Source organism: Herpailurus yagouaroundi, unplaced genomic scaffold (assembly GCF_014898765.1).
Source record: "Herpailurus yagouaroundi ecotype Mexico unplaced genomic scaffold, PumYag 140, whole genome shotgun sequence".
NCBI classification, from domain to species: domain Eukaryota; kingdom Metazoa; phylum Chordata; class Mammalia; order Carnivora; family Felidae; genus Herpailurus; species Herpailurus yagouaroundi.
In genome coordinates this window covers 43,780,908-43,805,303 of record NW_024412395.1, presented here as the reverse complement: position 1 = coordinate 43,805,303, position 24,396 = coordinate 43,780,908, and the positions used below count along the sequence as shown (strand labels likewise).

General features: G+C 39.2%; 1 protein-coding gene across 2 annotated transcripts in view; it reads left to right on the top strand.

Annotated features, from left to right (window-relative positions):
* FAP (fibroblast activation protein alpha) overlaps window positions 1–15,146 on the top strand; it is a 73,724-nt gene extending 58,578 nt beyond the window's left edge. For both annotated transcript variants that reach the window (XM_040475198.1, XM_040475199.1), the window contains 6 exons: window positions 3,334–3,388; window positions 11,158–11,257; window positions 12,338–12,402; window positions 12,906–12,978; window positions 13,241–13,314; window positions 14,748–15,146. In XM_040475198.1, coding sequence (XP_040331132.1) covers window positions 3,334–3,388; window positions 11,158–11,257; window positions 12,338–12,402; window positions 12,906–12,978; window positions 13,241–13,314; window positions 14,748–14,849 — 469 coding nt within the window. In that variant the 3' untranslated portion in view covers window positions 14,850–15,146. The remainder of the gene's footprint in view (window positions 1–3,333; window positions 3,389–11,157; window positions 11,258–12,337; window positions 12,403–12,905; window positions 12,979–13,240; window positions 13,315–14,747) is intronic.
* Window positions 15,147–24,396: the final 9,250 nt, after the last annotated feature.

The window sequence follows — 24,396 nt, the reverse complement described above, 5'->3', positions numbered from 1 at the left end:
AGATAGCTTCTTATCGTGTTTCTTGGATGGAATGAAAATCTAAACCTGAATCCCATGTACAGGCCTTAGCTAAAATTGTTATTTCTGCTGTTCAATATATAGGACATGAAGCCACAAATTGTACCAATTTTCACAATAATATAAATGTCTTTGGCATTTAGAATTGAAGATAGACCAGAGGCAGTTATTGGCTACCTTTACCTTCTCTGAGCCATTTTTAGGATGGAATCTAAAGAAAGTCTTCCTGCTATAGAGCAGGCATATGTTCACTCATTTGCTCAGCCATTCAACAACAGATCAAATATTAATGTATGCCATTGCAATCCACTCTGTATAAAACTGTGCAATTTTTATAATCTCTACTTTCAGTGCACTTACAATCTTTGTAAGATGGATAAACCCCTGGCACTCTGAAGGGACAGCATTGCCATTAGATGGAACTTTTACTAAACACCCTAGTGAACAAGGGGAGGCTGTGTGGCCCGTGCACAGCACGTATGCAACAGTGGAGATGCCAGTTGAGGCTGGTCTGGCTTTGCTTGAAAGCGCCATTCTGCAAAAGTGAAAGGGAAGCCTTGGAACCGGATGCTTTGAGAAAACAAAAGCTAAAAAGGATAGATTTATAATGATGATCCTGGGAATAATTCAACCGCATGTCTGCCAAGAAGTGTTTTAGGAATCAGACACTGAATGTCTGACATGGGAATTGGGATTGTAATCCCTTTATGGTAGCCCTCAAATTACCTTCCCACGAAAGAATGAAATTTATCCCCTTCAATCTCATATAGAATGCAATCTGGGCAAACTGTAAGAGACTCTTAAATACAGAGAACAAACTGAGGATTGATGGGGGGAGGGCAGTGGAAGAGAGGGGAAAATGGGTGATGGGCATTGAGGAGGGCACTTGTTGGGATGAGCACTGGGTGTTGTATGTAAGCGATGAACCACAGGAATCTACCCCCAAAACCAAGAGCACACTATACACACTGTATGTTAGCCAGTTTGACAATAAATTATATTAAAAAAAATAAAAACTAAATTAAATGCAATCTGACTAAAATTTTTACATACCAAAAGAAAATCATGTGTACCTATTTGGAAATGAGAGTAAAGGCTAAAGTCAATAAATAGATTTAAACAAAGCAAAGCAGTGTTAAAAAAAAAAAAAAAAAGCCACACAAGCTCACTACTTTGACTACACAAAAGAGAATGCTTCCAAGGAGATGTTTGTGAGGTCAAAGCACACATGAAACTGAGACCTGCTTTCCCCAGACTCCTCTGCAAATGGTACATACATAGGTCCCATAAAACTTCGTTAGTTATAGGATCAGTTCTACTAATTTGGGGTATATTTGGCACTTTTGGCATTCCCACAATTTAAAATTTTTATACAACTTGAAGGTTAGTGGTGAGAAAAATCTATCATACTGTTATACCTGGCATCAACAAGAACATTTCCAAAATAGGATAATAATTGATCCCTAGGGTTCCAAATTGACCTTTGGAATAGGGTCATTTTTATGAGAGAAAAGTTGTGAAGTTCAGTTTAGCCTCCAAAATGCTTTTTCATTTGTTCCTAACATTTTTCTTCATTTAACCACACCATCAACAGTATTTCTGATAACTGTCTTTGGAAGCGCTTCAGAATTTGGAGGTAAATTTTATAGAGCTTTGGTGGCCTTAAAGTGCTCGGGTTATCTAGCTAACCTTTAACCTAGTCCTGCCACATTAAGTGTTAATGTTTCATTTCCATGTTAACTATTGCACTATCATTTCCTGTAAATGTCATCCTTTCGGAATAAACCGAGGAAGGGAGCTGTTAAGAATTTCCTGCTCCCATGTATCACCTGCTATTTGCTTTTACCCCAGATGCAAGGCAATATGATTGCTAGCTTCCGGGAGATCATAAAATCGAAATTGATTTTATGGCTCAGAACCGTCTTCCAGCACGAGTGGCAAGATTTTTTTTTTTTTTTTTAAGAAAGAGAGCGAACCTTCTCTTCTTTCATTTGGTTTGTGAAGTTTGTGGAAGAATTGCCGAAATGCCACAGTTTGCTGCACATTTTCTCTGTTTTATCATGAACAGCATCCACACAGGTAGCAACTTCCCGTTTGCTGCTGCATTTCTTCCCCGTAGACTCCTCAGTGTCCCTCAGAATCGGTGTAGGGTAAGCTGTGACTGACGGGGCTTCTTCCCATCTGTTTGTCCTGGGCATTTGCCCAACTCCTCTGTGCATTGGAAACGTGCATGTTGAATCAATGCAACGAGCAAAATGGTTGCTGTGAAATCCCCTTAAGAAACTCCATTATTCAACTAATGAAACCACTACATCTTACTTCCAGAGAAAAATGACAAAGGACATTAACATAACTATAGGGAACAAAAAAAAAAAAAAATGGTCTTTTTCTGGCGCTGCGTGTGCCACTTCGTTCTCCTCGCCTTCCCATTACTGTTGCATCCGGGTCTCTGCAATGGCTCATCCAGTTTGCTATTTTCTTCCACTGCTCCTGCTTCTCTGAGAGTTCCTGGAGCTCTTATCAAACCATCCCCCAAATAAATCACAATTGCTCTAGAACACCAATCCTCAAGGGGGCATGGGATAAATTAGCCTAAAATATTCCCATTTTCGCACCGACTTTGCAAAGTTATATTTCTGAGGGCTTCCCATGACTTTTATTTAAAAGTTGTCCTTCAGCACGGTCTCTTACTCCTAAGAAGACATTTATTTTCAAAATAGTTTTCAAACGATGGCTCTTCTGTGATGAAACGCAAACGAATTATGACCATATCCTAAAAGATACATATCCATGCTGTGACAAACCGAGGGTTCCTAAGTATGGAATGGGAGAGGGATGGATATTTTTTTGCAGATGAAAGCTACCGAAAATGAGATGGCCATTATCATTAACATCTAAGCATTTAACACTGATAAAATTTAAGGCAACAACAATGAAAATCTTTTTTTCCAAAATCTGAGGATTTGGATATTTGGTCCTAGTTATGGTGCTAGTATTTCTTGTGTTACTGTAAGACTAGGTCTTGACCTCTCTGAGTCTGCAGTAACTCACTCCCGCAATTAGGATACTAGACTTTCAGCCCGGAAAGTACGACTCAATAGATGTACAGTAGAGCCTAAAGGATCCTTTTTATGCTTTGCAGAAAACATGATCATATTCTTTTAATTATTTGTAAGTGCAGCATTATTATGCATGTGTTTAAACAAAGAAAATGAAGCGTTTCTATTAAATCTTTGGATTAAATATGCTTGTGTAATGAAGTAAATGTCATGTGTACACACTTAAAATTCTAAAAATTTGTTTCTTTTATTTTAGAAAATTCATAGAAATGGGTTTCATTGATGAAAAAAGAATAGCCATATGGGGCTGGGTGAGTTGTTTTATATGTTTTATGCCTGTTATTCAGTTCAGCAATCATAATTTTCTAAAGTGTTCGCTTATAAGGTTTCTCATGAAATGTTAATGTTGCAACATAATTTAATCTGTCAATGGAAACAGTTTGGGTAATCTAGGCTTCAAAGTGGTGGCTTTAAGTGTTCCTTTTTCCCAATCATTTAATTTCTTTCTTGTGTAGCAAATTAACTCATAATTGATACATTTTTACTTAATTTTTTGCTATTAGATTACAGTACCCTGAATTGAACTATGTTCATCAAAGGTTTCATTTCCTTTGTTATTTTGGAGTTAATAAAGATCTTTTAGAGTTCATAATTTCATTTTTTTAATGAAAAACTAAGCTAACATTTGCAATTATAGGAACTTTTAGAATACAAATTCCTTAGTACCTAGCCTATCCCAGTCATATCTTGGCTGTTTTGATTCTTTTTTTTTTTTTTTGTAATCAAATTATTTTACCAGACCTAACATTAATTTGTGCTAACTGGAGAGGAGTATAATTTAGTTTCTGAGTTATAGGTCATGGAGATAACTGCCCACGTTTGAGGAGCTGTGCAGGTTCTCAAAATACACATTAAAAGGAAGAGGCAAAACTTCCCAATCATGGGCAATGAAGTCACTGGAAAGTTTAGAGAAATATTGGAAAGAGTTTAGATTTGCCCATTATAAATTATGATAATTACCCTTCAAAGAAGATTTCCTGTTTCACTTTTTGGTCTGAATTTGTACATTTGCAAGTCAATTTGCAGCCGTTTGTGCTTGGGTTGTTTTTTTTGGCTGTTTTCTCTGAGAGCGGCCTGCACAAGATGGAGGGAATGAAACCCAATATTGAAGGGAATCTGCAGGCTCCGACTCAGCTCTCAGCTCAGTGACCAGATGAAGAGCTGTTATGAATTTGTGGAAAGTTGTTACTTCAAGCCATTTGGTCCTTCTTAAAACTATCAAATGTTAAATATCTAAACAGAATGGAATTCAAATGGGTGGAAATAAATGAAATATTTTTATAGTGAAATATTTCAGATAAAATCTCTCCATCCATTTTTATGAAATTTCCTAAAGTAAATTTTCAAAAGATTCAAATTTCACGCGGAACACTTCCATGTAATCATTACCATTTCTCTTACACTTTTACTTTGCTTTTACTGCAAGCTCTGAAATAATCAGAAAGTGGAATTTTTAATTTCATTTCTACAACATCCTGGTATTAGTTTGGTAGAGAACCATCTATGTGGGATGATTTAAAGAACCCACTCATCACCTCAAAATACATCCATATCAGTCTGAAATTCTTCAATAAGGATTCTCACGATGTCTGTGCAAATGCTTCTAGAAGAAGTAGTATATTAGGTCCCCTTTATTGCTTACTTTCCAACATGGCAGTAATTGCAAGCTAAACCCTGAGAACATGCGCGGAAGAGGGAAATACGTGAACGGCCACCGGATGCAACGCATGAGCAACCCCTGAATCAACAGGGCCCAGAAGATCCTGAAGGAAAAAGACCTTAATACTATACTGTTATTTAACAATTAGTTAAGAGTTATTTAACCCATCCATCCGATCACTGATTCAGGCGTTCTTTCATGCATGTAGTAAATTTTTATTGGATCTCAATTAGGTCTTATATTAGGTTCTTTAGAAGATGAAAAGATGAATAAGTTATAGCCCTGGCCCTCTGTTAGATAAAACAGAGAGCAAAAAAGCAATTGCTCAGCAACATTCCGAGTGTTAAGACAGACACAACTTACCGCGGAGAATACCAGGGAGAAGACTGGTTAATTCTGGCTATGAGAGCTAAGGGAAGATTCAGAAATGAGGTAGTGAAGATAGGTTAGTAGTGGGTCATGCCAGAGAATGGAGACAACATTGCCAGGGTCTGAAGGTAGCAATGAGTAGGGCACAGTTGGTCTGGATGCCTGAAACTTCAGAAGTGTAATCCATACATACTAAAGAAGGTGTAGGAAATTAGTTTGGATAGATAGGTAGCCAGATAACAGGAGGGCTTTTAGACTGCATAGAGAAGAATAGGCTCTCTCTGTGGCTTTGCAGACATTTCTCTTATTTTTCTATGTCTCCATCATCATTACACTCCATTTTTTTTTAAATGTTGGTGATTTTCAGGATCTGACCTTGGCTCTTATTGTTTTTCACTTCCTTGGTGACACCCAGGTAATTTCGAAAATGGTGATGACAGTCAGATCCCTGCCACTAGCCCCACCTCTCTTCTCAGCTCCAAATTTCAAATGCTCACTGGTCATCTATCCCAAATCAATGTCTTACAAGAGGCTCAGGCTTAACTCACACAAGCTAAACTTGTTATAGTCTGCTTAAAACAAGTCCTCATCTTTATTAAAGGACCTCACCACACACCTAGTCACCCAAATAGTAAGTTCAGAGCTATTTGCAACTTCTCCTGCTCCCCAGCTCCAACACTCCAGTGGTTAGTAAGATCTATCAGTTCTACCTTCAAACATTTAAATCTGTTCTCGTCATCCCCACAGCCAGTGCTTTAGTCCAAGTTTCTTCATATGTAATTTAGATCAGACCTTCTCAAACTTTAGCTTACATAAGCATCACCTGAAGAACTTATTGAAACAGGTTCTAGGGCCCTACCACCAGAGATTCTGATTCAGTACTCCCTGGGGAGGCCCGAGGATTTGCATTTCCCACAAGATCACAAGTGATGCTGACTCCTTTGGTCCAAGGACCATGGGTTGGGTAGTTCAGTTGCCTCTGAACTAGCCTTCCTGCTTTGACTTCACAAGCTGCAATGTTACTAATGAAGTTATTGTTCCAAAACAGGAATTTACCATGTTGCTTTTCTGCTTATATGCTTGTACATTTTCTAATGTACACATCAACCTTGACCTGGTGCCCAAATATATTTCCTAGCATGCAAAGCCCATGACAAGCTGGCTGAAACCTCCTTTTCCAGCCTCATCTCTTTCCACTTTTCCCCATGCCTTATGAATAATTTGACTCATGTCTGTGCTTCCTCACTCCCATGTTTTTGTGAATCCTGCTCCTTGTACCTGCAATGTGTCTATCTTCTTCCATCCCCCTCCTCTTCCTCTGAAATGGAAAACTCACTTATTCTTTAAAACCCAACTCCAATAGTTTGTCCTCCAATAGTTCTTTTTACTGCTCTTCTGGGAATTACCATGGTTTATCTTGTCTGTCTATTGGTTTCTCCCATGAAAATGTAAGCTCATCGAGGGAACGGACTTCATCTGTTTCTAGATTTGTTTCTCAAACGTTTGGCATAATACCTGGCTATCTCATATATCGATGATGTTGTTTAAACTAAATTTAATCCTAGAAGTCAGTGTCCCCCCACATGTATCTTATTAGTACCAAGGGATTTTTCAGGAAAAGTTTATCTGGTCTAATAATTTGGTAAGTTATAAAGTCTACATAATAGTGTGTGCTGGCTCTGTGAAGGAGAGATTTCAATTAACGGTATTACCAAAAAGTATTTGATTCCACGGATACTTTTTTGAGATGCGCTCTTGAAGTCAGTAGGGAGTAGAATTGGTGTCTTAGGAAGATCCTGTTGGCTGCAGAGCGAAGGAAGATACGAGGTAGGAGAGGGAGTGAGCCAAGGAGCTAGGTGAGCAGTAATATGGGCAACCAATGCCCACGGCCTGAATTTAGGCAGCGAAGTATGAGGTGGGAAGAGGTTCAAGTGCTCTTTTCTAGTATAATGAGCAGGAGCCTGCAAGACACTGAAGACTGGAAAGAGGAAGATATTGAGAATGACCATGAGCATTGCTTAGCTATTATTGTGTTTCATATCAAGGAAGGAAATATCTGTTTGCATGGAGTGTTAGGCGCCAGTGTGGTCTGAGAAACATACTGCAGCTAACCACATAAATTTTTGGTAGTCGGTGGGTGAATAAGATGAAAATCCTGCATTTCCCTCCATTATCCTGATTAAGAAGGGGAGAAGAGGCATTTTTATCTTACCCTTTTATTTTTCTGGCTCACACAAATCAAAGTCCAGGAGCCCTGTTTTTAGTTTTATTAGATATCCACTGTGCACCCAACACTATGCCTAGGGAGCGTCTGTTATAACTGGTTCTTAACTAGGCAATTTTGTCCCTCAGGGGACATTTGGCAATGTCTGGAGTCACTTTTGGTTGTCACAACTGGGAGAGTGCTACTGGCATCTAGTGAGTAGGGGCCAGAGATGCTGTTAAATATCTCACAATGCACAGGACAGCTCCCCACAAAAAAGAATTACCCAGCCTAAAATGTCAGCAGTGCTGAGGTTGCAAAACACTGGTTTATTTGAAGAAAAATTGAAGTAATTATTCTGACAATTGAAGAGCAGCAGGGGTTTTGCCTAAATTATTAGAATAACAACCTCATTTATGGGCCTTGCTTTGTTAATATAGGCCTAGCCAGGTGGTGTTGAATAAGCATTAGTTCATGATTTAATCTTAGTTCCTTTCTCTTCCAGTGACTAATTATAAGCAATTTGAATTGCTATGTGCGATCAGCGATGTAAAAGTAGGACAAATGCACCTCTAATGAGACTACATTAGACTCCAAACTTAAAGTTCCCCAAAGAGGTTTGCCCTAGTGCAAGGACAGAGCAGAAAGTCATGGGTTGTAGAGGAAGGTGTCCTCGCTTTGAGTCCCAGCTCTGCTGTTTCATGACTCTATGTTCACTCTGAACCTCAATTTCCTCATCATGAAATGCAGCCCTGATTTCCTCACCAAGTCACTGTGAAGATTAGCTGAGTTAATAGGAAAGTCATATATTCGTCAAATATTTAGTCTATTCCCTTCTGTGTTCCAGGCCCTATTCTCAGGGCTGGGGATACCTTTGGTCACAAGACACATGAAAATGTCGACCTTTGTGGAGTTAGGAATGGTTGGGAAGAAAAACAGCAAGCAAGATAAATAAGTAAAATGAATAGAATGTTAAATGATAAAATGCCCTGGTGAAAACCAAGCCAAAACAAGAAAGGAGCATGAAGCAGGGTTGGTGCAATTATAGATGAGAAGGACGGGTGAGACTCTTTGAGTTAAGACTTGAAGTGGGATATCCGGAGATATGTTCTAGGCAGTGTTCTAGGCAGAGTTCTAGAGTGTTCTAGGCAGAGGGCAGCAGCATTTGTGAAGGTCCTGGGACTAGATCATGCTTGGAGGCTCCAGAAAACATTAGGAGAGCCAACAAGCAGAGGGACATCTGAGGTGGGAGAAGGGAAGCAAAGTTGTGGGTCCTCAAAGAAGGTCACAACAGCCTTGGCCATACAAACATTAACTATCTATTATTATCGCCTGTAGGTAAAATGTTCCAATGTACGTTATGGCTCACATAAGAGTGTTCTATAAACCCTTCAAAATTCTGTGCCCTTCTAAGAATGTTTTTAAAGATATCCTTCATTTAAACAAAATGGCAAGGCATCTAAGTGCAAAGGACAAAATTCTAGAATTCTCATGGCCAATCTGCTCCGTGGGTTCCTTTCTTGCGACAGCCACCCACTCTGCCTTGGAGCCCCACCCATGGGAGAGCAGAAAAAAGTCAACTCGGGTTTATTTTATTTCCTCTTCATTTCTACAATAGGAATAGCTTTTCTAAGCTGCCTGAGAATTTAAAGAACACCTACTTTTGTTGTGCTGCTGCTACACCAGTTTTGCTCTTACAAATTCCTAGAGACAATTTGTATTCATCCTGCAAACATGGAAATTTTATTTAGATACAGCATTATTATCTAATCACTGGGTAGATACAGATTCATAACTTGTAAGATTTCAAACAGAAATGTTCAAAACCCTTTTCACTATATAGAAGCGCCTTTGATTTCAAATCTTGTTTCATGCTATTTCAGCGGGACCCACTGTTGTTACTTGTAGTGAACACAGTTTTCCAATAAAACCACAAATGATAATATTTCTAACTCAGGCTTACTTTACTGTCTTTGAACCTAAAACTGAAAGAAAGAAGGAAAGAACTCCCGTTTCAGTAATAGTCATTGCTAACCTACTAATTAAAACAAATCATTTTTATAAGTGAAAATTTTCACTTACCCAAAAGATTTTTAAACCCAATGTTATATTTTTAAAATATATTTCCCCTATTAAACATGTTTTAGTCTTCTTTAAAGAGGCCATGATATAATTGGAGATGCTTCTATTCTGTGTTTTGTAGCCAAGGGTCCTCCATAAAATTCTTCAGAACTGGAAACCTACAACTGTAAACTAGTCAAAGAATTCTTCCTTGAACTCATCAATTCAGCAAGATTGTTAGGCTTACCGCCCCCCCCCCCCCCCTACCATGTATTTCACAGGTTAAGAATAGACCCTTGCTGGGGCGCCTGGGTAGCTCAGTCAAGTTAAGCAACTGAATATTGATTTCAACTCAGGTCATGATCTCACAGTTTGTGAGTTCGAGTCCCATGTCGGGCTCCGGGCTGAGAGTCTGGATCCTGCTTGGGATTCTCTCTCTCCTTCTCTCTCTACCATCCCCCCTCTCAAAATAAATAACTAAGCTTTAAAAAAAAAAAAAAGAGAGAGAGAATAGACCCTTGCTACTGACCTGCCCTCACTACCATGTCGGTCTGTCTGTCTGCCTGTTGTCTCTCACTCTATAAAGCTCTCCCACTCACTCTTTCACCCTCTTTCTAAAGACTGACTTTTCTGTGGCAAAGGGTGATAAGATCTGCTGATCTAAGGGAATAGCTCCCAGAGGCTTGTGGTTATAAGGTCCTAAGTACAAGACACATTACATTCCTAGTTGGAAAGTCCCACTGTTCTCTTGTGACTCGTGGGAACCTTCCTGTGTTGGGGCAAGAATATGCACTGAGAATCACTTCTTAATCTAGCACACACATTTTGGAGGGCTCAGGACCCAGGGCACTGTTTAGTCCACATTCCCAGGAGAAGCATCTCTCTCAGGCATGTTTCTACCTTTGACTTCCAGGGAGAGATGCCACCTTATTGTGTTCTTTTCTTCAGTTTTAGGAAAAGGTTCAATATCCAGGTGACACAGGCAGACATCTCCTGTTGTCAGGGTCACATTTGTGAACCATCTATTTGATTCCTTGGGGAAGAAACTTGATGAGAGTTAACCCTACTCCTGACTGTGCCATTTGTATCCCCCTTTGCATGTCTTTGTTCTTCCATTAAATTTGTGGGGGGCTATGTAAGACTTTACAATGGCTTTTCCTCCTTTGAACTGCTTTGCCAGAAATCTTCAGAGCAGAATATATAACACTACATTATACCCAAATTCTGGCCATTTCTCTAATATCCAGAAGATTCATATGTCCTTCCCTTATTGTTCTATTATGAAAACAAATAAGTTAATACACAGATGTGAGTTCTGCCTCCGGGGACTTTTGCAAGCTGTGAGAAGTATCTCGCTTTTCCATTTGGGCAATAATCTGCTTTCTTTGTGCATTTCTTTCAAGTAAAATCCTGGTTTTGCTCTGGCAAGGTCTTCATTGGAAAAATATGGAGGAAAGAATTTTGGCAGAAAAATTACAATTATAAATATCTCTTAAACTGCCCCTGCCATGCTCTGATTAGCACACCAAGTATTTTTAGTTTACTAGGGGTGAAATTATGCTGTGTCAGGTGGAAGTCACTGCCAAGAGTGCAAGATAGACATTTAATCTACCCCATGCACATCCCCGGCGCCCATGAGTACTTATTGTGAGAGGAGTTGCTATAAAACTATCTTGGAGAGTTTCTGAAAGCAAATCTGGGACTGACTTGCAATGATGTCTCCACAGTCCTACGGAGGCTATGTTTCATCACTGGCCCTTGCTTCAGGAACCGGTCTTTTCAAATGTGGGATAGCAGTGGCTCCTGTCTCCAGCTGGGAATATTACGGTATGGAAACATTTCATAAATGTTGCTGCGAAAACATTTAACACATAATTACTCTATATTTGAGGTTGCTAGGAAAACAAATTATGCAGTAAAATTCACCCCAGCTTCACTGGGGAAAATATAATCTATAAACAAGGTTGTTTATATGATTCATTATAATCATGTTGCAGCAATCAAAGAAATCTTAAGAATGAGGAAGGACTCTTCTAAAACCCAGTATGTTAGTCTCTCCCCCAACACCTTGTGCCTCCTGCTAAACCAAACCTTTAGAACCAGAGCCAGCTCTTTGTTTTCGCAGGCACACAGGTGCAGCAGGTCTGGCTTTTAAGCACATTGTATGCAAAGTTAGGCAGAGGCACCGCTATTCACCTCCACACCACAGTTTGCAGCTGCCAGTTCCTTTGCTCCAGAAATCAAAACAAAACAAACCAAAATTTGTTGAGAAGTACACCTCCCGTGTGTGCCTATTTTTATGATTAACATTAACGCAGGATGATCAGTCGGAATTAACTCTAATAATTGAACAAAAATTAGCTTTCATCAGATCCTCGTCCCTGTGCTGGGATAGAAATGCAGCCACTATAACTTGGAGGGAATCTTCATTCAGAAAAAAAAAAAGTGTGTGTGTGTGTGTGTGTGTGTGTGTGTGTGTGTGTTGGGAGAGGAGGATTTGGGGGACACAGTTCCACCCCCACATTAAGACACCAATAAAAGTACTAGAGGCAGCTGCATTTGTGATTTCTTTTAAAATATAATGAGGTCATCCCATAAGGTCCTCCCTAGCTCAACATTTCCACCCCCACCCTGCCCCCACTGAAGGGCTTTGGGTAGAAGAGAAAAAACTTAAGAGCATCCTTTCTCGTGTTAGCTGTTCCTGTTTCCTCCTTTGCTTCGCCAGCCCTACTGAGGCAAATTGCAGAGCAAATGACTTGGGTGGAGCATTACAGTAAAGGAAAGCAAGAACCTTCCTCAGCAGCTCCACAGGGGAAAGTGGTGAGCAGTTCTCAAACTGAGGGGTCTTGCTGGTTAGTGAAATGAACCATTTCACGTGCAAACAACATGTTCTTACATGTTTTACAGCATCTATCTACACGGAGCGATTCATGGGCCTCCCAACAAAGGACGATAATCTCGAGCACTATAAAGTAAGCATGTTCTGTTTAATTTAGGTCATTAACTAAGTTCCAGTATGTGCCACATACTTTTGAAGCAGTCATTCAGAGTTTACACTTTTGCTGGGGCCCCAGGCAAATGCGATGATCTTTTGTTAGCTGCAAAACACCTCCCTAGAGAGAAATTTACTCTCTTTGGATTCTCTTCTTTCTTTCCCCATCCTCCCTTCCCTCACCTCCCTTTTCCCCATCGTGCTGCCCACCCCCAACCCCCACACAGCTTGAGCGGGCATCATCTATGCCTAAGGTCTCACTCATATGTAACATATGACACATAAACTTTCCGTTTTTCAAACTAGGAATCAGATGGAAGTAATGCAAATGATGATGAAAATGTGTTGCTCTGACTCTTAAATATTTATCAACCAAAGCAATACATAATTTCAGTATTGGTGCTAAGTCCATCGCACAATGATTTAGCTAGTTTTCTATTAGAACTTGCAGCAACTAAAATGTTAATTTTTCCTCTTTTCCAGAATTCAACTGTGATGGCAAGAGCAGAATATTTCAGAAATGTAGACTATCTTCTCATCCACGGAACAGCAGATGGTGAGGTTTAAGCAAGACTCTTACACATAAAAATACTGAGCCAACATCACTTTGTTTAAGAAACATTAAGCATCCTCCTATGCCTATGCTCAGGGTCAGTACCTAAGAGTCAGGGACATTTCCATAAATGAGTGTGATTACTCACTGCTGACAATGTCAACTGCATGACTAGATAATTGTCGGTGTTCATTTCCAGGCGGTACATTGTCACTCTGTGCTTTCTGGTATTTAACAGCACTTTAACTCTCTCTCTTTGTTGCAGATAATGTGCACTTTCAAAACTCAGCACAGATTGCTAAAGCTCTGGTTAATGCACAAGTGGATTTCCAGGCAATGGTACATAATTTCGTTTTACTCATGTTCACGGCCTTAGACCCGTAAGCTAAAAGGAAGAATCTTATTTTTTTATTATAATTATTACTTTTTACTGAAACCTGGCAAACTGGCTGTAGGGTAGAGTGGGCAGAACATTAGCAGATGGGTCTCAGATCTTTCATGAACTCCCTGAAGGACACTAAGCAAGCCATGTCACCTCCGGGGATCCTAGTTGAGTCATATATGAAATAAAGGCATCCGTGAGATGAGCTGATCTTCTAGCTCGAAATCCAATAGTTCTGCGATCCTGCTTACATAAGTGTAGCTACATACTTAGAGTCCCCACAAAGGCCGGGAGACCCAAAGCAGCTAAAAGTCTCTGTTTACTCAGTAAGAAGCAATCATGGAATGTTACCAGAAGCCTCCAAGGCTCCCGGAAGTCAGGCGGCTCCGCTCAGAGAGCCCTTTCGTCTGTGTGTTCTCAGCACCTGACACATGCCTGGCCCAGCACACGAGCTGGTGTTTTCTCCGAGCGAAGGAATGAATGAGCTAGCTGTAAAATCAAGGTTGCATGAGGAATAGGAAATGACAGCAGAGAGAAAAGTAAGGTGAAAGCCACGGCAAGGGAGACAACCCCTGACAGCTGTTTCCCCCCTTCGGTGAGCATAAGTTCCCCCTCACTTGCTTTTCCTGAATAAGAACCTAGAAAAGGAAACCCTCATTTTGGAAATTTGGTTTTTAAAAATAATTTACAAAAGCGGACGTGAGGTTTTTCTGGTCTTTTTTATTGTGACCCCCCCCCCTTAAATTCACCTGATGAGTATATGGAGCATTCCATCACGACCACGATCTACCTTTATTCAGTGAAAACAATCATCTTACCAGCATCTCCCCAACAATGAAGTTTAAATTTATAATGCCGTCTCCCTGGGTGTTTTTAATGATACTATGTTTAACTCCTATAAAAGGTGTTTACAGTTATATGTGTTGTGGATTTCCTGCAGCAGACAGGAATTGGATTCAGAGGCTAAAAGCCTCGTGGAATTTTTGAGCTAGAAGGAGCCTCAGAGGAAATCAAATCCAACCTCCTCATTTTTCAAATGAAGAAACCAAGTTCCAGAGAAGCAAAGTAATAGACCCAACACACCAGCTCTGGAACCCATGCCTGCCTCCGGATCCCCCCCGGGATGCTGGCCACTGTTAAAGCTCAGCCACCAAGATCTAAAATCTCAGCTTAAAGAATGTGAGAGAATAGTGAGGGTTAATAGAAGGCTTTCATACCTTCCTGTTCTAAATGCTTACGTGTAAGCTAGTTTAGTTATTTAAGCGTGCTTAAGTAGAATTTCAACCACAATATTAGAAAAATTACCAGGACCTGAGAGCATGAGTAAGTCAAAGCTAGATGCATCATGTGCCTGTGGTTGTAACAGAGGCTTCTGTCCTTTGTGTTTCAGTGGTACTCTGACCAGAACCATGGCATTTCCGGCCTGTCCACGAAGCACTTATACACCCACATGACCCACTTCCTAAAGCAGTGTTTTTCTTTGTCCGACTAAAAATGATGCAGACGCAAGCCTGTATCGCAGTCTGAACCCTTCATATAAAAGCCTCTGACCATTTGCTTGTTTTACTCTTTCTGCTGTTAAATCCTGGTACAACCAAACAAATGAATGATGTTCTAAAGGCTGGCAGAAAATTAAAACTCAGAAGTTCAACCTCCTAAAGATTGTTTACATTTTCTGGCACTCTGTGAAACAAGAGGAAAGGCAACCATGCCTTTTGCTTTGGACACAGACAATGTTTCATCACCTGTTTATTTGCGGAAAATAATAAAGTCAGAAGTTAAAGTGCTATTATTTTGTCTGTGTGAATTAATTTCAGACTCTGGTTTTATTACAGAAAAAAAATGCTTACACTAAGCAAGCACATGAATAATATTAGGTGGTTATGGAGGAGAAGAACCCAAGAGTTTGGGATTTTTGTGATTAGAATTCCAGATGCTGGAATGAGTAGCTCAGGGTATGCAAAACCATTGTTCAGAAATCAAGTTTGCGATGCATTCTGCAGAGTCATCCTGATGTTTACACTCTATGCTGTCCCTCCAAGAAATGTTTCTTACATTTCTCCCAAATTTCTTCAATGTGGCCAAAAGCATTTGACAAGGATAAAGTCTGAATTTTAAATTCAAGCTCCTTTTAATAAATGCTTCAAATTTGGAAACATTTCTATTTTGTGTCTCTTCTAAGAATTAGTGATGCTAACTGCCTGCAGATTACTGAGCCACACAAAACTAAAACAGCAAAAAAATTAAATAAAATGGAGATTGACAGCCAGAAAGGAAAAGTGTTGTATCGATGAGATTTTTCTGGGGTTTGAATTCCACATTATCGAGCTCATTTTGAATAAAGAAAAAAAAAAGCCATAATGCTTGCAATCGCGAAGGTGATACTCCACCAGTAACAGTCCCCATCAATTAGAAACTTATGGGAGGCTTCCATCACTGTGGTTGCCACAGAGTTAAAAAGATCCAGGTCACCGAAGATATTTCTTAAATGAATGTTGGAAGTGGCCATGAAGCCACTCCCTAGGGGACTTTTCATTGATGTGTTCCCTGGCACTAGATTGCTCTAGATGATTTCTCCCCACCTCTAGCTTGATTCTTCCTCATTGCAGGCAGAAGACCGTTGTCCCTTCTCTCATGTTCTAGAACCAGAAGAACCAATCCAGGCATGGAGCATTACAGCAGGAAGGGGCCTCAGACCATAGACCACAGACTCTTCTAGAATTGTCACATATTTCTTTGTCCAGCTCTCTCTCCACTACTGCTTTCTGAAATCATGTCTCCCACGCAGGCCACATAGAGCCACCTCACCTTTCAGGAAGGGGTGCTTTGTCACGGGGCTTGGGTAACACCCACACAGATTCAGAATGGGCCATCGCCCCTCCTCCCCACATCTATGCAACTGCTGATGCCCTACGGGGCAGAGAGAAGGTATTACCTCCCCGTTTTGTTCTGCGTGGAACAGCCTCCGAAGCAAGCCAAGATTTCCTTGTAATATTCTCATCATCCATTCTCCCCAACTGGGAGAAAAGAATAAGCAACGGTTCTTTCCTGATACCCTATCAAGGGAGACAACAGAGCAAGAGCAAAGAATAAGAAAATCTCGTTCCTTCAATGTCTTTTCTGCCTTTGTGGAATTTGCAAAGCTGTAATTTAATATCAACATGCAGTAAGTGGTCTCCCACCTCACGCCTTTGTCCCCACTGCCACAGAGGCCACTTCTAAAAGACAAACCGAACTGTGTCATTATTCCAGGTGGAAGCCTCCAGGATTCTCCACGGTCTACAAAATAATATTGTAGATATTAAATGTAGAATATTTCCCTCATCACAGAAAGTGCTATTGGATGATGCTATCCTCGGAATCTTCACAGACCATATCTGGGAACATAGCATATGGTGGAAACTCACTGATTGATAAATGAGCGAATGCCTCTGTGTTCACGGAAGATTCATTTTTCTCCATCACTGTTGCTAAAGCCTTCCCTGACCTCCTCAGGTAGGGTCATCCAGGTGCTCCTCAGGACATTCAGCATATGTTTATGTATTCATTCATTCATTCATTCAACAAGTATTTGTTGAGTCTATCTGTATACCAGTCACTGTGCAAGACTTTAAGGATACAGTGAAGAGCAAGGCAGTAATTTGCGAGGCAGGTGTTTTGTTTTTGTTTTGTTTTTAATGTTCACATTTTATACAGCTTTACTAGATTCTTCTTTTGAGGTAGAAGATAAAAGATACATAAATTACCAAAGGGAAAGATTTAATAGGAAATACCAAACCAAAAGGGAAAATTAAAAACATCTTTCCTTTTCTATTTGTAGGAAGCGAATTGTAGTAATAATTATCCTTTGACCACATTTTATTCCTATATATGAGATTTGGGGAGGAGGGTGTCCCGACACCCTAACTAATGCTGCAAACTATCATCATGCTTCATAGATCACAAACTTGAGATTTTCATTCATCCATTTGACACATATAATTGCAAGCCACTGTTTTAGGTACTAAAGTTGACCCTCCACCTCCCCAAAATACATGCATATTAAACAAAATGCAGGCTTATGGGCAAAACCTAAAGCCTTATAAAGGTGAAAAATGAATGTAACTACAATGCAAGTTCAAATGATATCAGTGCTATAGGGGTGGGATTCTAACATGGGTAAGAAGGAAGCCGTAAAAAATTTCATCATCTCAAAATGACCTCAAATGTTAGCCCTCCAATGCTAGCCTTAGAGCTATTTTAAAAGGTTTCAAAATTCTAGGTGACTATCTCATATATCCTGACGTGAATGAGAAAGAACTAGTAAGAAAATGGGTATTTTGTTAAATTTAACATAAATGAGGGAACTTGCATTGAGGTTTAGAAAAAAAAAATATTAAGTCTACCCAAAAGCATAAAATGTATGAATTATTTCCTTCCAGAAACACTTTTTGAATACTTATGCTTTGCATGGCAGCACTCTAGGTACTGTAGGGCTTACAAAGAGGAATGTATGTACAATTTCTCCATTTCTAGACTGTTTCAGTAAAGGCGACTTAACGAATCTGATTTTCCCAACATTTGAGCATTTTTCAGAAACTGACAGATCTTTATGCAAATGTTGTTGCCAAGCTGTTTGTAATGGTGAAATTATACTTTGACAGTAACTCTTTAAAATATATTAAACCCAGCTAAGGTTTTTTTGGAAATGTTGCCAATTAAGTGACTTTAATGAGCTTCTTGATGGTAATGTAATTAAAATTCAGATGTTCTAATTGTAAAAAAAAAAAAAAATTACAGTTCTGGGAAAGTTAACAATAAAATAAGCAAATGTAAAATGAATTAGGACTAATTTAAATGGTGATTATGTGGTCTTCTGGGAAGATTTTACCAAAACAATGCTTTCAATTATGCTGTTTGTAAAGAAGAAAGAAGACACCTAACAGATATTTTAAATTTATCCAATAAAGCGGAGATTTTGAGTTTATCCAATCAAACAGATTAAAAAAATTCTGATCATGGTGAATCATTCTCAGCCGTGAAAGAATTGCTAAAACACCCCTTGGCATTATGGACAGTCACCTTGACAATTTGAAGTAGAAAGTGTAATTCAGGGAGAAGTAAGTGATTGGACCTTCCCAAGCTATTCATGGGGAAAACGTTCTGTCTCCTAGCAAAAGTCTCTAATGGCCACCTGCTCTGATTATTGGCATGCAATACTAACGTGCTGGTCACAAACTCTTCTTTTTGACACACAGGTAATATATTTGCCAAGCTAGAGCAGCATAATTTCACCCTATTGGCCTCCAATTAATACTCCGTTACTTACTCTACTTATTTAAAAAATTGCTTTGACAGACTGTGTTTTAACAAATATTTGTTGGTACAGCCTTACATACCTTGTTCTATGGTTCTACAGAATCTGTAACCTGTGAATAAGAAAGAGCAGCAATCTACCAAAGGGCATGCCACCATGGTTTGACAACTCATCCTCCTTCTTTCATAAGTAATGTCCATTGGCAAGCAAAGACAGGAGCATCGTTGCTAGCCATTAATTATTGGGGGCAGGAATTTTTCTCACTGCTACAGAGGGTGAATTTCTGAAATGAATGTCTTAATGAAACATTTAAGATGATATATAAATCATTCATATGTTAAAATCTACTATCGATTCACACATATTCAGTTTGCTAATTGAAACATCCTTTCCAATATTCATGAACACAATCGAAATTTTAGATCTGTCATAGAATTTGCTTATATCACATCAGCATTAAGCTAAATTTTCAGTTTTGAGAGGTGACAAAAAGCAATGATGCTTTAATATACGTAAGCACTTCATATGGTGAAAGGAAGTAATGCCGCTGTCTGAAGATAAAAGTAATACTTCGCAGTGTTACAAATTCCCTCCTATCAAATAAAACACAAGGTAGCTCACATGTCAGTTCTTTGAAATATAATATGTTCATTATAACTTATTTTAGAGATAGTGGGCTTTAATAGGTAAGTGCACAGATATAAAAGTAGGTTACCTGGTTTGCATCCCAACTCAGTAACATATTCGCTGTGTAACGTTGCTCAGTTTTCACGAGTTCTTTCTGCTTTGGTATCCTTATACATGAAGTTCCAGGGTAATAATAGTTCCTACCCCGTAGGGTTGTTTGGAGGTTTAACTTAGCTGTTATTCGTAGAGCTAACAGTGTTTGACATACAGTAAGCGTTCTGTTAGAGTTTGCTAGATACATAAGGTAAACCACTTTTTAGTTGGCATTTTCAATAAATTAATTTTAAAGGAATTAATAGTCTGATCTTTATTGCAGCATTATTTGTAATAGCCAAATTATGGAAGCACACAAAATGTTCACTGACTGATAAATGGATAAAGATGTGGTGTGTGTAATGGAATATTACTCAACCATAAAAATGGATGAAATCTTGCCATTTGCAACACCATGGATGGATCTAGAGGCTATAATCCTAAGTGAAGTAAGTCAGTCAGGAATAGACAAATACCATATGATTTCACTCATATGTGGAATTTAAGAAACAAAATAAAAGAAAAAAGGAAAAAGAGACAAACCAAAAAACAGACTCTTAAATATGGAGAACAAACTGATGGTTACCAGAGGGGAGGTGGCTGGGGGTACGGAGGAAATAGGTGAAGGGGATTAAGAGTACATTTATCATGATGAACATGGAGTAGTGTATGGATTTGTTGAATCACTCAGTTGTATGCCTGAAACTAATTAAATTAATAGTCTAAATAAGAAGCCAATAGTTTCTTTTCCATATCAGTGAATTTATTATAAGTGTGGGAATCATCAGTTCCTGATAAAGGAATCTCTATATTTTCTGAAACAATGTGACCCATGAGGAATAACTAATATAGAAATCATGAATGTCCAAGGAAGTTCATCGACTTTGGCACTTTCTCTTGAATGAGTCATTCAACCCCATATCTCAATACCTATCTGAGTATTTGCAAGCAGTGGCAAATACTATTGAATATTTGCCAGCAGTGATGGAAACACTGTTGGAGAAGACCTACAGCCTGGGAAAAATGCAGTTGAAAGACATGAACAGTTTGTTTACCCAGGCTTCAGGCACAGCCCCCAAAGCACCACACAGATCTTCCACTCTGGTCCTATCTCTACCATGCTCCCATCATCATCCAAACTCCAGCCCCATGAGTCTCCTTTTCTATTTTTTTCTTTTTCTTTTTCTTTTTCTTTTCTTTCTTTCTTCCTTTTTTTTTTTTTTAAATCCAACCTCATTTCTGTTTCAGGGACTGGAATGTGGTTTTCTCAAATTTTCACGTGGCTGTGTCCTTGTCACCTAGGTCTCAGCTCAGGTAATGTCACCTTAGAGAGAATCTCTCTCATCACTGGATTTAATGTTGCTTCTCCCATAACCAGAGACTTCTAACTACATTATCTAAATTTGCTTTCTTGATAGCACTTATTAGCATCAGAAATTATTTTATTTATGTAAGTTCTCCTCTGGTACGTATTTTTCTCATTTGAATATAAGCTTCCTTTGAGCAGTGACCCTGTCCTTTTACCTCTCTGTATCCAGGGCCTAGACAGCCCTAGAATAAGGTAGGAGGAGCTTCGTAAATATTTGCTGAACGTATCCCCATATTCTGTGGATGGGAGGGCCCATGAAACTAGGATCCTTTTGTGTGACCTCACAGTGGAAACAGATCACATCCTTTCAGGAACTTAGCATGTGATAGGTACTTGCTGTTTCCCCCTCAAAGTGAAGAGAAAGTAAAATCCCTGAGCATCGAGTGGTCCAGAAGAATGAGATTAGGAAGAATATGAACCTTACCCAGAGATTCTGAAAGAGGGTGGTCTATGAAACAAAAATAATGTGGGTCAGGAAATGGAAGCACAGTCCACTGACTGCCCTACCCCTGATATCACTGCTTCTAGATCAATCACCAAGACACTGCAGACTAAGGAAATTTGACACAAAATCTTCAGACTAGAAAAAGTCAAATAATTCTCTGGAACGCTATTGATTACTCTAGGAGCTTTTATTTAAAAAAACAGTAGTTTTTAAAATATTTTTTACCTAATATGTTTCAAGTACTAATAATTTCTTTCATGTGATAAACAAGTATCCCGGTGCTTTATACTGTTTCTATCTCCTGGTTAGATAGGTCTTAAGTTCAAACCTTGGAAGCTTTGTTGGTTGATTCTTTTATTTTTTAATTTATTTATTTAAATTCAAGTTAGTTAACATACAGTGTAGTATTGGTTTCGGGAATACAACACAGTGATTCATCTCTTACACATAATACTCGGTGCTCATCCCAACAAGTGTCCTCCTCAATGCCCATCACCATTTATTTAGCCCATCCCTCACCCATCTCCCCTCCAACAGGTTGATTCTTTTAAATGCAGAATACAAACCTGCAGTCATCAAATATAAGGCAATGAAATATATCTTCCAAAAGTTGAGCATTTTAGATATTTGTCTAGCTGACAAGTCAACATGGGTGAACTGAACTTTCTAGGGTCTCACTGATGGACCCAAGTGTAGCCCTTTGTATCTGCAAGATTGCCAAACAGAATTCAAGAAAATTGAATTCTATTTCTTGCGATTTTGTAAAGCTCTGTATGTTCCTCAGATTCCATTACTCCCTCCATGTGCCACACTTACTGGACTAGATTCATGGCTTTGCAAGCCCTACGAATTCCTCTGTGCCCCAGTAGGTGATAATGCAAGGTAATTCCTAAGCCCTAAATCATCTTCCAAAAACTGAGACCTATAGGTCAGATTATAGGAGCTAATCCCACGTTTTGATTCACTCTTCTCTCCTCTGTATCTCATAATCTTCTGGGATTATAGTGGTTATATACACTGAAGATTTCTTTCCTCTTCATATAGAGCTCTCTCTCATGAGTCTCTTAGGCACTATTTATAGAGATGGGGTGGAACAACAATGCTAGACCCCCTAGAAACACAGTGGCTGAAGTATTCCCCCTGACTCAGAAGGTAAAAGCAAGGCCAGGGATCCACCATGGTAGCTTGCTTGATGCTGGTATGAAAACATTCTCAAGGGAATTGTCATCAGCATCATTATCCATCATCTTTTTTGATGAGACTGATGTTATATGAATTAAATTAGTAGTTGAGGATCTTGTATGAGACAAATGTAAGGGATGCTTGGAGTAGAGTTCCCCATCTCAAGCAACTTTTGAGGCCAGCCAGGTCATCAGATGAATGGAACAAACCAAGGAGGGTGTTAGCAAGGTCTCCGGTGACCTAAGGGTGGGACTCTGGCGAGCTGGTGAGTATATTAGAAGGCATAACAACCACTGGCACAAGCTGTTGCCATGTGGAAATACAGGTGTATTATTTCTTAGCTTGATTTTTATTGAAAGAAAGTAGAAAAACGGATTTTTAAATGGAAACTCCCTCTCAATTTTGAACCTTTGACAACTAATTTCTAAGTAAAGAAAACTTATCTGTTTGGCCTATGGATATCAATTTCTATTTTAAGTAATAATTTAATTGCCTTTTTTTTTTTTTTTAATTTAAATTATACACCCAGTACTCCATACACATTATTCCATTTAAATCTCCAAACTCCATCTGGTTAGGAAAACGAGGTAAAACTGTGGAACTTGCCTAAGGTTCCATGGGTTCAACCATGGTCTTCCTACCACTACCATACCTCCATGTAACACAGGCAATGCCATTCCAGAAGGAGTGTGTGGAATGCCTTTTCTTTTGTTATATTACTGTCATTAATCAAATGCTCAATATAGAGTATAAATAAACACAACCCCAGTAGTAAGTAGGCTCTTATCAGTCATTATTAGAATTTAGGTACAGTTAATGAAGCAGCCATTAAGTGACTGTTTAAATAAATATTTCCAGGGTGGCTTTTTTTTTTTTTTATTTTTTTTAACGTTTATTTATTTTTTGGGGACAGAGAGAGAGAGCATGAACGGGGGAGGGGCAGAGAGAGAGGGAGACACAGAATCGGAAACAGGCTCCAGGCTCTGAGCCATCAGCCCAGAGCCCGACGCGGGGCTCGAACTCACGGACCGCGAGATCGTGACCTGGCTGAAGTCGGACGCTTAACCGACTGCGCCACCCAGGCGCCCCGAGGGTGGCTTTGAAAATGGAGTTTTGTGTCTCACTCTATAACTTGGTAACTTCTACAGGGTTCGCATCTTGCTTCTGGCCCTAGTGAAGTTTTGTGTATGTACAGGCAAACCATCCAATATGTAAATCTAATTCGTGTCTGGACTCAGAATGATGTTAGCTTTCCAATCTTCCCATCACCTCGTCTCCACTCATCAGTATTTCTTCTAGATGACTTTTCTCTAATGTTACCCCTGCTCTGTGTCTTCCCACACCTGTTCTCCTACCAACTCCTACATCATGGCCATGGAGCTACAGAAGGGGGCAGGATGGTAGGGAAGCTTCTAAAATATCACACAAGAATGGTCTCCAAGTTGGCATCGGTTGTGTCTTGCCAACAGTAAGGAGGCTGCCAAAGCAGAGGCTCCAGAAATAAAGAACAATGAAAGTGTAAACCTGAGGCTTTATTCCTCCAGATTAGGTTTTTAGAAAATCAAAAAGTACAATTTAAAAGAGCCAAGGTAAAATAGGTATTTTGTATCTCTCCCCTGTTTTTAGCTAGTAGCTATCAGTGTATGCTTTCAAAAAGTCATGTGTGCCTCCAGGTTGCCAAACACTGTCAGGATATCTGGAGTACTTTTATTATTTGCTTTTTCAAGATACAGTATCAGGAACCATAAAATATTGTTTACATAATCTTTGGTGAAAAAGCCATGCCCAGTGAAACTCTACTATCAGTTCTTTGACGTAGACTCTTTTGCATGGCATTTCCTCTTAACAAATGTTAGGAATTTAACATTATCAAAGTGTTTAAAAATTGTGGAACACCTTATGAATAATATTCACGTCATCCACGTGCCATATTTCCCAGAAAATAAGTCATGGGAATCATGATGCAATTGTTAAAATGTGTAATTTATTAAATGTTTAATTTTTTCATTAAAATTTTACTCATTTTT